At 38.1% G+C, this 16,623-nt stretch overlaps 1 protein-coding gene across 6 annotated transcripts in view; it reads left to right on the top strand.

Annotated features, from left to right (window-relative positions):
• The first annotated feature begins 1,012 nt into the window (after positions 1 to 1,012).
• Positions 1,013 to 16,623, top strand: part of SLC17A3 (solute carrier family 17 member 3) — a 32,521-nt gene continuing 16,910 nt past the window's right edge. For 3 of the 6 annotated variants that reach the window (XR_010126593.1, XM_063665886.1, XM_063665885.1), the window contains exons 1-5: positions 1,596 to 1,701; positions 6,839 to 6,962; positions 12,883 to 13,094; positions 13,298 to 13,531; positions 13,616 to 13,703. Coding sequence is in view for 5 of the 6 variants with exons in the window: in XM_063665886.1 (XP_063521956.1) it covers positions 1,699 to 1,701; positions 6,839 to 6,962; positions 12,883 to 13,094; positions 13,298 to 13,531; positions 13,616 to 13,703 (661 nt within the window). In the remaining variant the exon portion in view is untranslated. Of the gene's footprint in view, positions 1,090 to 1,595; positions 1,702 to 6,838; positions 6,963 to 12,882; positions 13,095 to 13,297; positions 13,532 to 13,615; positions 13,704 to 16,623 lie in introns of those variants that run through there. The other 3 variants (XM_054493127.2, XM_054493128.2, XM_063665887.1) reach the window with 3 other exon arrangements.

Genomic DNA, 16,623 nt, shown 5'->3' with positions numbered 1-16,623 from the left:
GTGATGAGTATGAGCTAAGGCCAGGAAAGCCACTAAAGCACAGAACAAGGTGTAAATTTCCATGGCTGACTCTAATGCTCATATAAAGAAAGGAGTCTGGATTATGAACCCAAGGCATTCAGAGAGCTGGAAATAAACTACAGAAAGCTAGGAGTCTGAAGGCTTTGCCTCATCTATGAGACAAGGACAAGCAGAACTATACACATTCTTGTAAAGCAGTGACAGTGCTTTTGACTTCCTGGGTGTTAGCACAAGAGTTAACCACAAGAAATTGAAAGAGTTTGGCCTTCACTGTGCACATGTAGGTATGCCAAATTTATGTCACTTATTTTCCAAAGTGGTTATAGAATGGCCCATAAATGCTACATGATAGCATGTGTGCAAATTTAGAAATAATACAAAGCATTGTTACATATAGTTTGTGAATACTCATATAAATAGTAAGAATAGAAAAAAATGGAGAAATCATATTATATTTATGTCAGGCTTGTTTGGTTTGGTTTGGTTTGGTTTGCTGAGAAAAGGACAAGGACCCAGGGAAAGAGAAAGCAACAGAGTGAATGAAGTTCAAGTTTATCTATAATATTACAATTCACATATTTCAAAGAAGAAAAAAATTAACAAAATTTCAAATAAGGGGGAAAATAAAAAATAGCAGAGGAAAAAATACAAAAATACTGAACTCTTTAATTGTAATTTATCTCTTTTTAACCTTTTCAAAAAAGACTAAAGACATTGAAGACAGCACAAAGCAAAGCAAAATAGCTATATGCAAGTGTCTGAACCAGAGGACACCTATGAGGTCCCAAGGAGACACTCACAAGGAGAAGGTGGAGAAGCTTACATCAGCCAAAAAGCAGGAAGAACTGCAGAGGGGGTTGGGCTGGATTTCTGAATGCTTCTTCAAAGCCTATTTGGCAAGAAGCCCTTCTGAGTCAACTTTGTAGTTTGATGACTTTTATTAATGATTAGCAACTTAAGCCCTAGGGTGGCAAAGAATCCTCATCTCTCTGCTCCAAAAAGTCCAAGGGAGCAAGCTTGGAGGAAACGCTGGGTTCAACTTGAAGCCCTTCCACAGACATTAAGTCGGTAAGTCACTTCTCTTGGTATTGAGATGAAGACCTCCAAAACTCTTTTCTGTATAGCAACGGACAATTTTTATATACTCCCCAACCCCAAGTTTCCTCATATGATAAAAATAAAAATGAAAAATGTAAAAATCTGTATTAACAAGACTGACAAAAGTGAGGGAGAAGTGGCAGGAAGCTGAAGCTTTGTATCTGATCATCCATATGCTTTGAAACTAGCTAGTGGAGACAGTAGCAGCTATGGAAGATAATTCCAAGAAATAGGCACTCTTGTGAGGTGTTTAAAAGCAAAATTTTGCAGGTCAAACTAGCTTGTGAACAAATATCATCTCTTTCATTTACCAACTGGGTGACCTGGAGGAAGAGGGTCAGTAATATCTCCATCTGGGGTTGATGTAGACTGGCTGGTGCAGTAGTTTATAAGAATGGCAATAATAATTATTTCTATTATACCAACGGCTAGGGTGGCTCTGGTCCAAGAAAGCATCTGGAGAAATGCTGCATCAAGATCCAGCGAGTTGGTGTGAAATTTAACCAAACTAAAATGGCTAGGGATAGAAGAGGAAATGGAGAGATGAGGCGATGGGACAGTCACCAGAGTTAGCAGAAAATGGTAGGTGGGCTGAGGGCAGTGGGAAGGAGGGAATCAGGGAGTCCTCAAGGCCAGAATGGAGAAGGTGCAACTTTTTGTGGCAGCTGCAACTTCACAGGTGTGGGAGGATGCTATTAGAACACTCCCTGCCTTTAAACTAACCATCTCTACTGAAAGCTGATCTTCAATGTGGTCCTCTATGAACACTGCTTTAGACCAGAAACTTCTCAGAGTGCAATATATGGCTTCTGACCCAGATAACCAGCATAGTTTTTTAGTGGAAAATAAAGAGAGCTGTTAAAACAAAAGGGATTTACTTGAGTAAAGCCAAGGTGTAGACAGGCTATAAGACTGATTGGAAGGGCACATTTAAGAGAAGATAATGAGAGTGCATTTTCTATGTTGTGCTACTTGAGCCTGTTCTTGGCTCACCCATGGGTGCCTTGGAATTTCCCTCTAGATTACTTCTCTTTCCTCTAGTAATAGCCCCAGGGTGTGGGAAGGGTCAGCAGGCCTTGAATCCAGCTTTTTAAGTCAGTGAAATGTTTTGAGGTTACCATGGCAGTAGGTGTCTGTCATGGTGAGGTGGGTAGACCAGACCTGCTGGCAGGAGAAGATGTAACATCCTGGTTCACTTAAAGATAGGGTGTTGGTACAAGCTGTGTGCAGGTGGTAGACTGTCATGTGAAGCCTTAGATAGCTTTAAAAAGTATTAATATTTTCAAAAGTCAGGAGACAAATGGGAAGATCAGTATGGAATCAGGGAACCTTGACCTGTCTGTGGAGACTGGAGATCATACTGATGAATAGAGGCAGTGGCAATGCAGATGCAGGGCTGGGTATGAAGGATGTCATCTTAGCAAGAGTACCTATGCTTTGCAGAAGAGGTTACATCATTGCAAAGGAAATCAGCGGGAAGTGAAGTCTGACTCATGTTTCAGGGTTTTCATGCCTGAAAAGCATTCATTATATATATAAATATATATATACATAAATATATATATATATAGTAATGAATGTAGTATACATACTACATATCTATTTCTATGTTTATGTAAGTGTGTGTCTTTGTGGATATAGATACGTAGTGTGTATACAACACACCCACACACACACACACTTAGATGAACATTGTTTGATAAATTTCTTAAGTCCAGGAAGTCCATAAAACAATAAATTAAGCCCAAATTTGTAGCCTTTGCCTTCTTTTTTTTTTTTGGTGTTAAAGCTCATATTATGGCCAATTCCAAGCTACCATCATGACGTTACTGAATTCAGAGTTGGGGAGAGATGTGCAATAGCACATCTTTATACAGTATTCCCACCATATAGATACAAGAGATGTAAAAAGCCTCAAGAGTGGAGCTTACTGTAAAATGCCATGAAATAATTATGAAGTCATAAAGTTAAAATATTACCTTTTAAAAATTACCTTTTAAAATATAATTAATTGAACTCTAAATTCATATCATTTAATGGTTAATGGCTATGTTTAACAACTAGCTTGAAAAATTTCTAAAAACATTAATAATGAGCTCTTCTGGCACCAAGTGAGTTGGTTCTACTACATCATTGCCCTACTGTGCACTATTCTTTCTGAGAATAGTTTTAATTCCCTGCCTTAATTCAGGTTCTTCCATGCCTTTATCTATTTACATAATTTTTCCCTCTGATATAACTTAATATACTTGGAGATGTCTGTTTGGTTGTCTCATTTCTCTTTTTAGGATCTTCATTTAACCTTAGGAAACAAAAAGCCAGCCATCCTTCCCATCAAGAAGTTATTGAATTTCTTGGATTGAGACAACAGTCAGATGCCACGTAGCCCTCATCTAAGTTATCTAAGGAAGGGGAAACTAAGAACTTGTTCCAACATCAATAATTCAGAGAACCCAGGGTCTTTTTTTTAATTTTTAAATTTTTAAATTTTTTTTTTATTATACTTTAAGTTTAGGGTACATGTGCACAATGTGCAGGTTTGTTACATATGTATACATGTGCCATGTTGGTGTGCTGCACCCATTAACTCATCATTTAACATTAGGTATATCTCCTAATGCTATCCCTCCCCTCACCCCACAACAGGCCCCGGTGTGTGATGTTCCCCTTCCTGTGCCCATGTATTCTCATTGTTCAATTCCCACCTATGAGTGAGAACATGCGGTGTTTGGTTTTTTGTCCTTGCGATAGTTTGCTGAGAACGATGGTTTCCAGCTTCATCCATGTCCCTACAAAGGACATGAACTCATCATTTTTTATGGCTGCATAGTATTCCATGGTGTATATATGCCACATTTTCTTAATCCAGTCTATCATTGTTGGACATTTGGGTTGGTTCCAAGTCTTTGCTATTGTGAATAGTGCCGCAATAAACATACGTGTGCATGTGTCTTTATAGCAGCATGTTTTATAATCCTTTGGGTATATCCCCAGTATGGGATGGCTGGGTCAAATGGTATTTCTAGTTCTAGATCCCTGAGGAATCACCACACTGACTTCCACAATGGTTGAACTAGTTTACAGTCCCACCAACAGTGTAAAAGTGGAGAACCCAGAGTATTAAGCCACCATTCTTGGCTGCTAACATGGGGTGTATTCAAACATGTGGACATCATTTCTGAACTCAGACCCAATTTTTAAGAGATGACATTTTGATCTTCAAGTTTTACCTTCATTTTCCCTTCTGGATTACATATATGGTATCGGTTTTTCATGCTATGTGTCAGTTGAAAGCAGCTTCACAAACACAACTACCTGTTACTAAAATAAGAGGGTATAACTTTAACTAAACAGATCCTGTTTATGACAGAAATACAGTTCATTTCAGGCAGTCATGAGTCCATGTTGTAGGGGCCTCCGCCAACTATCAGGTTCTCACTAAGCACTTCTTCCTTGCCAGTGGTTGATGATGCAGCACCCAGTCTTTCTGTCATATAACCAAACTCAAGCATGCAGAGGCTGATGTGCTGTGAAGAGGCCATAGATCTGGGCAACTCCCATTGCTGCTTAATTCAGGATAATCTTGTAGTGGCTTCAGAATGGAAACCTGACATTTTAGAATGTTCCAATCCAAGCAGAGCCCCTAGTAGGGGGGTGTAAAGTCTCACAGCAATAGAGTCACATTAAATTGACATCATAAAGGAGCAGGGGAGTGAGAATAAATATCATTCAAGGGAGAAAAATTGTTAATGGAAACACCATATTCTTGTTTAGCATTGCCATGTAGTACAAAACAATGCAGGTTGACCCAGCTTTGTCATTTGGTAAAATATCTCTCAGGCAATCTTTGAATATAGAACCAGGGCAATTTCCCTTGAAACAGAAGACCTATTTTTAAAATATCCTGGCCACACCATGGAATTAGAAGGCCCAATGCCAAGATCTGAAGAGACATTAATACTACACTTATCATACGATCCAGGTATTCCACTTCTAAGTGTTTATCTAAAAGAAATGAAAGCACATGTCTGTACAAAGACCTGTACATTAATGTTCACAGCAGCTTTATTTGTAATGTCAAAAAACTGCAAACAATGCAGTTTTTCGTCAAAAGGTAAATAAATGGATAAACAAATAGTGATATAGCCATGGAGTGGAATATTACTCAGTAATTAGAAGAAGTGAACTATTAATATGTACAACAACATGGATGGATTTTAAAATAATTATACTGAGTGAAATAAACCAGGAGAAAAGTGAGTACATACTTTATAATTCCTGATATGGTTTGGCTGTGTCCCCACCCAGATCTCATCTTGAATTGTGATCCCCATAATACCCAAGTGTCAAAGGTGGGGCCAGGTAGAGATAATTGAATCATGGGAGCAGTTTCCCCCATACTGTTCTCATGGTAGTGAAGAAGTCTCATGAGATCTGATGGTTTTGTAAATGGGAGTTCCCCTGCACAAGCTCTCTTGCTTGCTGCCATGTAAGATGTATCTTTGCTCCGTCTTTGCCTTTTGCCATGAGTGTGAGACCTCCCCAGCCATGTGAAACTGTGAGTCCATTAAACCTCTTTTTCTTTATAAATTACCTAGCCTTGGGTATGTCCTTAGGTCACTCCTCTCTTGGTAAAAACATACCTCTGAATAATAAAACTTTTATTATAAAGAGATTCTAGGAAGTTATTTCTTAGTTTGCAACAATGATATTAGGCCAGTTCTGGTTAAGTACTAGTGCTTAGATGTTTAAGAGGATTTAATTCATTAAGCTGACAAGCTTGGTTTATTACTGGTAGAAGCAGTTACATATTTTGAGACTTTTTCTTTAAGAGAATCATAAATTTAATAATATGAGCACTAAACATAGCACAAATATTACAATTCTACACACTGTAACACATAAAAATCTCCTTGGGCATTGAAGACCCTAGTATTGTAATGTAGTAATGGTTCTTTTTAGTTCTCTTATATCTTTTTAGTTCTCTTAACATGGAGGTCACAACCTCCATGTTATTTCTAGAACTCTGCAGACACATAATCAACCTATGGACAATAATAATATGAGATTTGAATGTTATCTTCTCATTATGCAAATTTGGCCCCCAATTATGAGTGACACACATATCAGCGATACTCACAGTGAGTCAAATGAGGAAGCAGTATGGGAGTTGTCAGGGGTAGTAGAAGCCAATTCTCAGGTGCAGGTAGAGGATTCCAGAGGAGCATAGCTCTGAGGTGACCCACTGCTGTGGTAGCTCCAGTGATGATGACAATAAACCATATTATACAGCTTTTACTTACTGGGTGTCTGGCAGTGTTCTAGGCATGTGCAATCTGTTTAAGCTGACAGCAACTTTTTGATGAAAATGTTATTGTTATTAACAACAGATGAGGAAACTGAAACACACAAATGCGCTCCTAGTAGCACTTGGCACAGTAAATCATGAACCTGAGTTTGAACTTGGGAATGCTTAACTCCAAAGCCATTGCTCATAAACTGGCACCCTGAGAGCACTCTAGATCCTAATAAATAAACAATTCCAAACCTTAGGTGCAGTATGCCTGTTGTGTTGAGCCAAGAGGGGATAATGAGCCTCCCTGACTCCAACCAGATGGAATGAGCCAGCTTTTGTTTCCTTGGTGCCCTTGTTTAAATATTTCAATGGGGAGTCCCTTTCTCTCAACTGATGCATGTGAATTACATATCTCCCTGATAGGTGAAAACCATTCATTTGGAGAAGAGAAACACAATGGCCACCAAGACAGAGTTGAGTCCCACAGCAAGGGAGAGCAAGAACGCACAAGATATGCAAGTGGATGAGGCACTGATCCCCAGGAAAGGTAAATTCGACCTCAATTGCTTGGTTTTAGGATTTTACAGTGAATTCTTTTTGTCAGTGTATTACTATAAAAATGAATTTGTGATTTTTAAGTTCTTTAATTCTTTTTACAAATCCAGTGAAATTAACATATTTTGCAAATATGAAGGAAATAAAAATTACTAAAAAGAAGTGTTTTATTTTTGACAGTTACCTTTCAGTCTGTATCTTTCCAATCTTTACATTCTTGATAATTGCTACTGAATTGTCTACACATAGTATTGTGTGTCCTGCTTGTGATTGCATGTAATATTTTAAATGTAACTGTATTGCTTGATTTAAAAAAGTAAAAATACTAATTATAGATACTTCAAAAAACAAGAAATAAAAAGATTTTCATAAGCTTAATTCAATTACTATAATTTAATTTTATTGCCTTTATTTTGTATGCATATTTTGAATAGTTCTATACTTTATGTATTGTGTTGTATATTTTTTAACTTGACAGCATATAGTTTTCCATATTGCTTTATTAGATTCACAAAGTGTGAATCTCTTTGTGAATCTTATAAAGCAATATGGATTCTTAAAGGACACACATTATATTCCAACATAGCCAATAGAGGAAGTATTTCTTAGCTGAAAAATCTTCTTGTGACTGGATATTTAATTTGTAGGGTTTTCTTTCGTTACTTGGCTATTATATCTATATATGAACTATATATGTTACTTAGGTTATTAGATGTTTATGAACTATGTATGTAAGTTATTATATATGATGATAAATGAACATTATTTAACACAACACTAGTCCACATTGGAATTATTTCTTCAGGGTTTATTCCCAAGAAATGAAAACTGTGAGGCAAAGAGTTTACATATTTCATTTCCTTTGTTCACTACAGAGATGTTAGTTTTTAATCCAAACAAAAATAAAATCACAGGGGGGATTTTGAGCAGAAGAGGAGGTGATTTTATTTATGGTATGGTGAGAATACTCCAACTGCTGTATTGAGAATAGATTAGAAGCAAGGAACCAAGCTGAAGGTTACTGCAGAAATTCAGGCAGGAGATATTGGTAACTAGAACCACATGGAATTAGCTCTTAGCCAAAAAATAACAGTGGCCCTTGTGAGAAGTTGTTGGATTCTATACACATTTTGAATATGAAGACAATAGTACATTCCAGATCAAGGATTGCAAAGTGTTTGGAAGAATGAGATTTCTATCAACTGAGCTGGGAAAGACTCTGGGTAGAAGTTTTGAGGTGGTAGGGCTCAAGAGTTTAGTTTTGGACCTATTCAGTTTGATCTGTTAATCAGCTGATCAATTGAGTTTTAGTGGAACAAAAATAATGATGTATCAATGGTGCCTTTGGTTTGACAAAATGCAGTATTATTGTATTATATCTATGCTTTATTTTAATTTAGAACATGCTATTGCGCCAATAGTATTTTCCACTTATGTAACCAATTATCTTAGCAGTACTAATTACGTGATCTAGTTTTCTCCCATTAATTGCCACAACACCCTTTACACACCGCATGATTCTTTTGGATGTTTTTCTATTGTTCCTTAGATTTTTCTGAGTATTCTTATTCTTCAATACAATAATGTCTTAACATTTTACTCTCATGATAAATTTTGTAATGCAAATATTTTTCAATACTTACCTCCCAAAATTCTTGTATAGTCATTCAACTAGGCTTTATTATTTTTTGCCAACTGTACTCATTTTCTATTTCTGCATGCATATTACCATAAACATAGTAGTCTGAAACAACATATACTTATTATCTTACAGTTTCTGTGGCTCAGAGCTCCAGGCGCAGTTTGGCTTAACTGGTTCTTCTTCTCTGTGTCTCACAAGGCTACAATTGAGTGGTTGATTAAGTTGCATTCTCATCTGCAGTATAGACTAGGGAAAAGCCCACTTCCAGGCTTATTCAGGTTGTTGGAAAAATTCATTTTCTTATAGCTGTATGACTGAGGGCTCTGGCTGTTTGCTAGATTTTGGCTGAAGGCCATTCTCAGGTCTTAGAGGATGTTTACGGTTCTTTATCATGTGAGGTTCTCCAACTTCCTGCTTACTTCATCAGGCCCACATGAAGAGTGTTTATCTTTAGTCTGCTAAGATGGAGTCTTACATAACATAATGCAATCATGGGAGTGACATCCCATCACCTTTGCCGTATTCTGTTGGATACAAGCAAGTGAAAGCTCCTGGCCCCATACAAGGGAAGGGAATTATATAAAAGTGAGAATACCATGAGGTGGTAATCACTGGGGCCACCTTAAGGTCTGTCTGTCACGTCAAGTTAAGAAATAAGCTTCCTGGATTCTGCGTACAGTAGTACTGAATTCATTAATATAACCTCTCACATTCAAAAACCTATGATTTCATGGTGTCAGTGCCCTCTTCCAGTAGTTAAATAGAATACCCTCAGGTGCTTCTTAATTTACACTTTCTCACATGCATACAGACCCACACATTCTTGTATAGCTAGGAGTGATCACAAAAAATTCAACAGACAGCACACCACTGGCACCAATCTATTAGAGTAGGCACAACTGGTATAGTTCATTCAGAATGGACACAGGACACAAATAGTGGCCTGCAGGAAACACTTAACATCTGGCAAGCACCAGACTAAGCCTTTTAAATACACTCTCCAGTTAATCTTTCAACATTCTCATGAGGCAAATGTTCAACCTCCTCATTTGTAAGCCATTAGTCTCTTGGTTTGCTGATACCCTTTTTGGTAGCTTTTGACACTTAGGATCCCAAGGGAACTTGGGAAAATCAGAGGCCACAAGAACTCACAAATTATTAGTTGATTTGACTGATAGAGGAAGTCACCACCAGTGCTGAATCAGATTAAAAAAAAAATGCTTACAAAGATATTATGTTTCAGTTCATTCACTACAAAGACTTGTACTCCATCAATAGAAGATAGCATAGCCATAAGGGGAATCCTCCTTTATTAATCTCAAGGCACCTCTTTATCCCACATCACAGAGCCACATAAACCCTACAACTGGGTGCACATGGATTGTATTAATCACAGAGGTATTCTCACGGAATCATCTTGGACAAAACAGAAGCCACCATGTATATGTGCTACAGTAGTTAAGAGCATAGACACGTGAGCTACATTGTGAGCTGGTCTCTCTGTGCCTGTGTTTCTTCATCTGTAAAATAGTAGTAATAGCTGCCTCATAGTGTTATTGTGAGGATTTGACATCATGTTACATGACCTATCAGGGACATTTGAAGTACCTACTGACTTCCTCTTCCCTGAAACTCTTGTCCCCTTGGCTTCCAGGACACCGCACTCTTTTCTTCTTATCCCACCATCCATTCCTTTTCACTTTCCTCTGTTTGTTCCTCCCCCATCTATCCAACCTCCAAACACTGGAGAGCCCCAGAGTTAGTCTTTGGTTCTCTTCTCTATTTATTTCAATTTCCCAAGTTTTATGGCTTTAAGTATCTTCTGCAGGTTATTAACTCCCAATGTTATGCCTCAACTCCTACTTCTTTTCTAAACTTAAGAACTGTATATCCAACATGCTCAACATCTTCTCTTTGGTGCCTAAGAGGCATCTCTGTTTTAACAAGTCCAGTAATAAGCTCTTGACCACCCCACCTTACAAACCTGCTCCTTCCAAAGAACTTTCTTCCTAGGAAAGTAGAACTTCATTCTTCTTGTTGTTTAGAACAAGAACCTCTCAAACTCCCCTTCTCCTTGCCTTCCACCCACCTGTAAAACTGAAACTCTTATTTGGTGTTTTTCCCAAGCTGGAATTTATCTGGGGTCTGACCACATCTTAGCTATTGCCATGACCCTAATCCAAGATAGCTTCACTTCTCTTCTGAATTATTGCAATAGCTTCCTAACTGCACTTCCTCCCTATCGTTTTGTTCTTATTTCTGCAGCCAAAGAGATCCTTTCAAAATGTAAGTCACATCATGTCCCACTTCTGCTGAAAACCCTCCAGTGGCCCCATCCCACTCAAAGTAAAAGCCAAAGTACCTGCAATGGCCCACATGTCTTGAACAATTCAAGCCCCATGATCTACCTTCCCTGACATCTCTTCTTGTACCCCTGGCTCACTCCATTCTGTCGTAATCCCCTCTTTTTGATTCTTTGAGCATACCAGGCACTCTCCAACTAGCTCCAGGGGTGTTCCCTCTACTTGGTATGTTCTTTCTCCAGAGGTCTGCATGACCACCTCTCTGATATGTCATTGGGACTTCCTCCTTTCTTGCTTTATTTTCTCTACAGCATTTATCACCCTCTAATATATTATTTGATTTGCTGTTTGTGTTTCGTATTTCGTGCTTCTCTCGGGAATGTGAGGTCCCCAAACACAGGGCTGTTTGTGTGCTATGTTTGCTGCTACACTTCTAGGGCCCAATATTGGAGGTGATTGATAAGTGTTTTGTTCAATGATTGATTGAGGATGTCAAATCTGGACTGGAGGATGTAGCCTAGAAGAGTGGTCAATCCAGCTCCCTGCTATTTCTTCTGCATTGAATAGATTTACCTACCCAAGCATAGGGTGAACTGGGCAATCCCAGGCTTGCTCTGCTAAAGTAGCTACATGGTAGGAGAGTAGAGAGCTTCCAGGCAGTCTGGAGAAGATACAGAGCTACACATGCTCAATTTATTTACCCAATCTCATTGATTGAAGTCCCTTTTCTTCCCACACAGAAAAAAGTGAAAGGGTACACATGCTCCATTTATTTACCCAATCTCATTGATCTAAGTCCCTTTTCTTGCCACACAGAAAAAAGTGAAAGGGTTGGAGAGATTTCCAAAGAGCTACTCTGCCTGAAGCCCTTGTGTAGTAAATCTGAGCCCAGATAAATACAGCTTCTTGGCTCATACATTTTATTTGCTCTTCAAATTAGGCTGTTAGCTGTGTTCTGCCAGGATACCTTCTACTCACTTAATATAATGCTGCAAGACTTTTTAAGAAGTTGAGTAGAGACCTAACCTTTGAAACTTTTATACCATTCAATCTCATCTAACTGATTTTTTTCCCAGATTTTAACTTCTGAAGAGTTCTTTAATTTCAACCACAAATGCTGATTTCCCTGTTTTACATTTTTTGGACAATTTAGCCAGGATCTGGAAAAGGGAGAATGAGATTTCTGCGTTTAAGTTGCCATCTTTCCTGGCTGTACAAATACAGATTATTTGAATGCTGTGCTCATTTATTTTTCCACTATTTTTCACCTGATTTTTTCATAGTTTGTGTGTGTCAATTTCTCTAATGAAAGAATCTTCATAGGAGTTTAATCTCAAAATTTAAATGAAAGTATATCTTCAATACTTGAAGATGTGAATGGAATACATCTATACCAATGGACAACTCTCTTCAAAGTGTAACTTACATTTCATTTACATACATAAAATTTATACATATTATACGTAATATATAGTGCATTATATATAACAATACGTGTCATATATAAATTATATGCTATATATATATAATTATACATACAAATTATATGTAATATATTATAAATTATATGTAGCAATTTAAATATGTGCACATATTCATATGTATATATTTTCTTTTCATATATATGTGTTACATATACACACACACACATATGTATATGCATTTACTTGTGAGTAATTTCATCAACTGTAGAACACAATGACCTAGGAATAGTGGAGACAAAATTCTAGGATGAACAGAATCCCCGAGATCAAGTTAGGCTCTACAAAGCTCTGGTATAAAACATCATTTAACTCAACTCAGTGATCTCCTTCTTTTGTGTCTTTCTTTCCTAAAGCCAACAGAAGTGTCATTTAAGTAATGATTTAAATCGTTAGGTGGTCAGGTACTTTTTAAATTATATCTTGTGAAAAACTAATGTTAGCTCAATTTTAAAAAACACTAATATGATGTCATAATATTTCCAGTTCCAAGTTTATGTTCTGCTCGCTATGGAATAGCCCTCGTCTTACATTTCTGCAATTTCACAACGATAGCACAAAATGTCATCATGAACATCACCATGGTAGCCATGGTCAACAGCACAAGCCTTCAATCCCAGCTCAATGACTCCTCTGAGGGGCTGCCTGTTGACTCATTTGGTGGCCTAAGTAAAGCCCCAAAGAGTCTTCCTGCAAAGGTAAGCAACACAAGATATAAATTTGTGCTTTTCTTTTTGCTGTTTGTTTGCTTGGATATTTATTTTTCTAGAGTGTGTATGTTTAAAAACTTTAATGGAGAAAATAGTAATTTGAAAGCAAGCAAAAGGTCTGAAGAAGCTTTCTAGGGTATGTAAGAACCTTTTTGTGTAAGGTTTACTACAGCATTCTCTGTTTCTCTAAGGCTCCTGTGTATGACTGGTCTCCTCAAATCCAAGGCATCATCTTTGGTGCTGTTGGCTATGGTGGCATACTGACAATGGCTCCCAGTGGATACCTGGCTGGAAGAGTAGGAACAAAGCGAGTGGTTGGCATTTCTTTGTTTGCAACTTCATTTCTCACTCTATGCATCCCTCTGGCCGCTGACTTTGGAATAGTCTTCCTCATTGTAACTCGAATAGTCCAGGGCCTAAGCCAGGTACCCAATATTTTATAAATCTGAGTTGGATATGAATTTCTACATGGCACCACACATTAAGAACTCTAATCATTTTAATTTCAGTGCTCAATACTTGGGGGTCAGTTTGCAATTTGGGAAAAGTGGGGCCCTCCACATGAACGAAGCAGACTCTGCAGCATTGCTTTATCAGGTAAGGACATGTAATCCAAATGGGCACACTATGATCCAACATTCTCCCACTGGGTTCCTTGACAACTTTTCATTGCATGGTTCCTCATCATCTGCTCAATGTCAATGAAGTATTTTTAAATTAAAAAGAGTGGTCCTTTGTCTATGACATGACTTTCAGTTATTTTCCTTAGGATGTCATTTATGGCATGACTTTGCCTTTACTATGACTTGGAGCATTTAAAAAGTATTTTTATGTGGTCAAATTGATCATTTTCATGGCATCTGGATTTTGAGTCATAGATGGAAAGGTTATAAAAAAAATTCCACCCGTGTTTTTTTTCTTCAGCTTATATGGTTTTATCTTTATATATTCATTCCTGACATTTGGGAGTTTATACTATTATTCAGTGGAAGGTAAAGATTCAACTTAATCTTCTCTGGAGTTGCTCTCAATTGTCCTGAGAACTTCTTTCTGATAATGATCTGCCTGGACACTGTGCTCTGAATGAATATTCTGGAAGAAGAAGTCTACGTTATACTGGGGAAGTGTGGAAAATGGACAGTGTATGGTTAAGAAACAGGAGACTGCTAAAGTGGGTGCTGGGTGAGAAACAAAAGGGTAACTCTCCAGGTAATTTTTGAGTACCAAGAAGGCAGGGACCCTTCAAGTCCAGAAAATAAACTACACACACACCCTGACTGACAGCACACTCTAAAGCCCTCGCAATTCTGGAGGATTACTCTCTGCTATTTGCAGCTTGGACTCAGAAAATTCACTTTGTTTATCACACTGAGGGATTATCTCAGAATACAGCACAAGAAAATCAGGAGATGGAAAGCATGAAAGAAAAGTTAAAAGACTTGGACTGAAGACAGTGACCTTATAGAAAGTAGCAACTCCCTTTCCTCTCACTTCTGAGTATATAGAGACTGAACAACCAGAATAGGTCAAATGACAGTATCCAGAGGAATCTCAGTAGCCTACAAAGAGTGCAGGTTCCAGAAGTTTTCTCATCTTTGGTGTTGAAGGGCTGTTTCAGAAGCTCCAGGCAGGTGATCCTTTCTGGCCTCCAAGCCTGGTTTAGAGAGCATAGAGCCCATGATTGTCTGAAAGCACCCAACAGAAAGCCACTGGAGAATCCCATCAGCAGGTGGAGTGAGCTGAACCTGCCTGCTTTCCTCAGTAGATCTTATAGAAATTGCCATTTCTGATGATCCTGGGGCTCCTCTGCAGGCTGTACTGGTGGATGGAATTGCTCAGCTCATAAGGTTGGCATAGGACTACCCCAGAAGGCACCTGCCTTTAGTGGAAGGGCTCAAGTATTGCCAGCCTCTAGGATACAGTGTATGTATCTTCTAAGGGAGCCTAGAAAGGTGCACCTATTGTAGATAGGAAACTTTGCAGCCACTTAAGGAGCTTAGTAACTTAAGGGACTGAGCAGACCAAACAGAACTGGTGTTCAGGTTTAATAGGTGATAAGAAAAATTAACCCAAACACCTTTAATCTAAAAATAATGCAATATCATACAGCAGTGAAAATGAAGAAACTGTAGCTGCATGAAACAACATAGATTAATCTTAGAAACACAAATGTTGTATGAATAAAGCACGTCTATCATGGAGGAAAATGCCTTGATACCTTGGTAGCCTAAGGTACACTACCAGACAAGCTATCCCAGAGGTCATAGAACAGATAGGCTCACAGACCACATTAGGTGCTGTAATTGCACAGTTACGTCATTTTAAAACACAGGGTAAAAAGTAAGGGGGAGGAGTGGAAATGGGGTATGTTAACCCACGTGAGATAGAGTACAAGCAGGTAGAAGGATCGCACGACCTGAATCAAGTGTGCAGAATGTTCAAGTGTTCAAACATCCTTTCTCTGTCTTTCTGCTGCACCAGCCTTACCACTGATGGTGTGGTTCTGAGAACCAGAGTTGAGGTTCAAACAGGGGTGTCCAGAGGAAAGGCATCAGGGCCAATGACATGCACTTGTTGTATGGGAGAAACACAAAGATGAGTGCTGCTGGCCACAGCTCCATTCCCTAAAGAACTCACTAACTGCCATGGCTTCGTGTTGCTTGAGCACACGGAGACAGAATGCGTATCTCCAGTGGGTGCTGAATTAGGCCCAGACAAATATTGAGTCAGCAGTGCTGTGTTGTTAAACAGGCTTTCCAGGGGGGAAAATAAGCTCATTTATAGTATTATCAGTTTCTGTGTTCTAAACATTCCCACCATAGCTGATTTCAAGATTCAGTCAAGTCATTGAACGCAGAGTTGGGAAGAGATGGCCACACTTGAATTTCACAAGCTTCAGTGCTTCCCTGACTGAGTGCCTCTAAACCTCCATGAATGTTCAGAGACTCATGTTTAAAATCATTGCCTGACTAATATTATTTGTCTCTTAGTCTTCATATCCTTTTATATCTATGTTCAAAGATAAACATGGTATTCTTAGTAAACTACTTATCTTTAATTTACATAGTTTATGAATCTTGTCTATCAATATCTCTCAAATTACTGACTTTGTTATAATCAATACCCAACACATCTTATGATATTTGACTAACGTCTTATAAGGTGAATTTATTTATTTTCTATGGTAGAAATGAATATTCTCATATAATACAGCAAACACATTACAGTGTCTTAGAAAAGGACATCCAGGATGATACAACTTTAATGAAGCCCAAAACATAAAAACAAAACAAATACACTTTAGATATGAACATATATATGATACAGCTCGCACACAGGTTGATACATGTGATATCAACCTATGATAGATGTGAATGCGTGTATATGTATTTGTGTGTGTGTATTTGAGCATTAAATAAGCCAGTGTAAATCAACTATTAGCCATGAACCGTTAGGCATCAGAATGGAGATTGGTTTATAATTTGGAATTTGGTAGCGACATGAGAAAAAACAGGAC

This window comes from Pongo pygmaeus, chromosome 5, assembly GCF_028885625.2.
Source record: "Pongo pygmaeus isolate AG05252 chromosome 5, NHGRI_mPonPyg2-v2.0_pri, whole genome shotgun sequence".
Lineage (NCBI taxonomy): Eukaryota > Metazoa > Chordata > Mammalia > Primates > Hominidae > Pongo > Pongo pygmaeus.
Note: the sequence above shows the minus strand (reverse complement) of the source record. Positions and strands in the feature narration are given on the sequence as shown.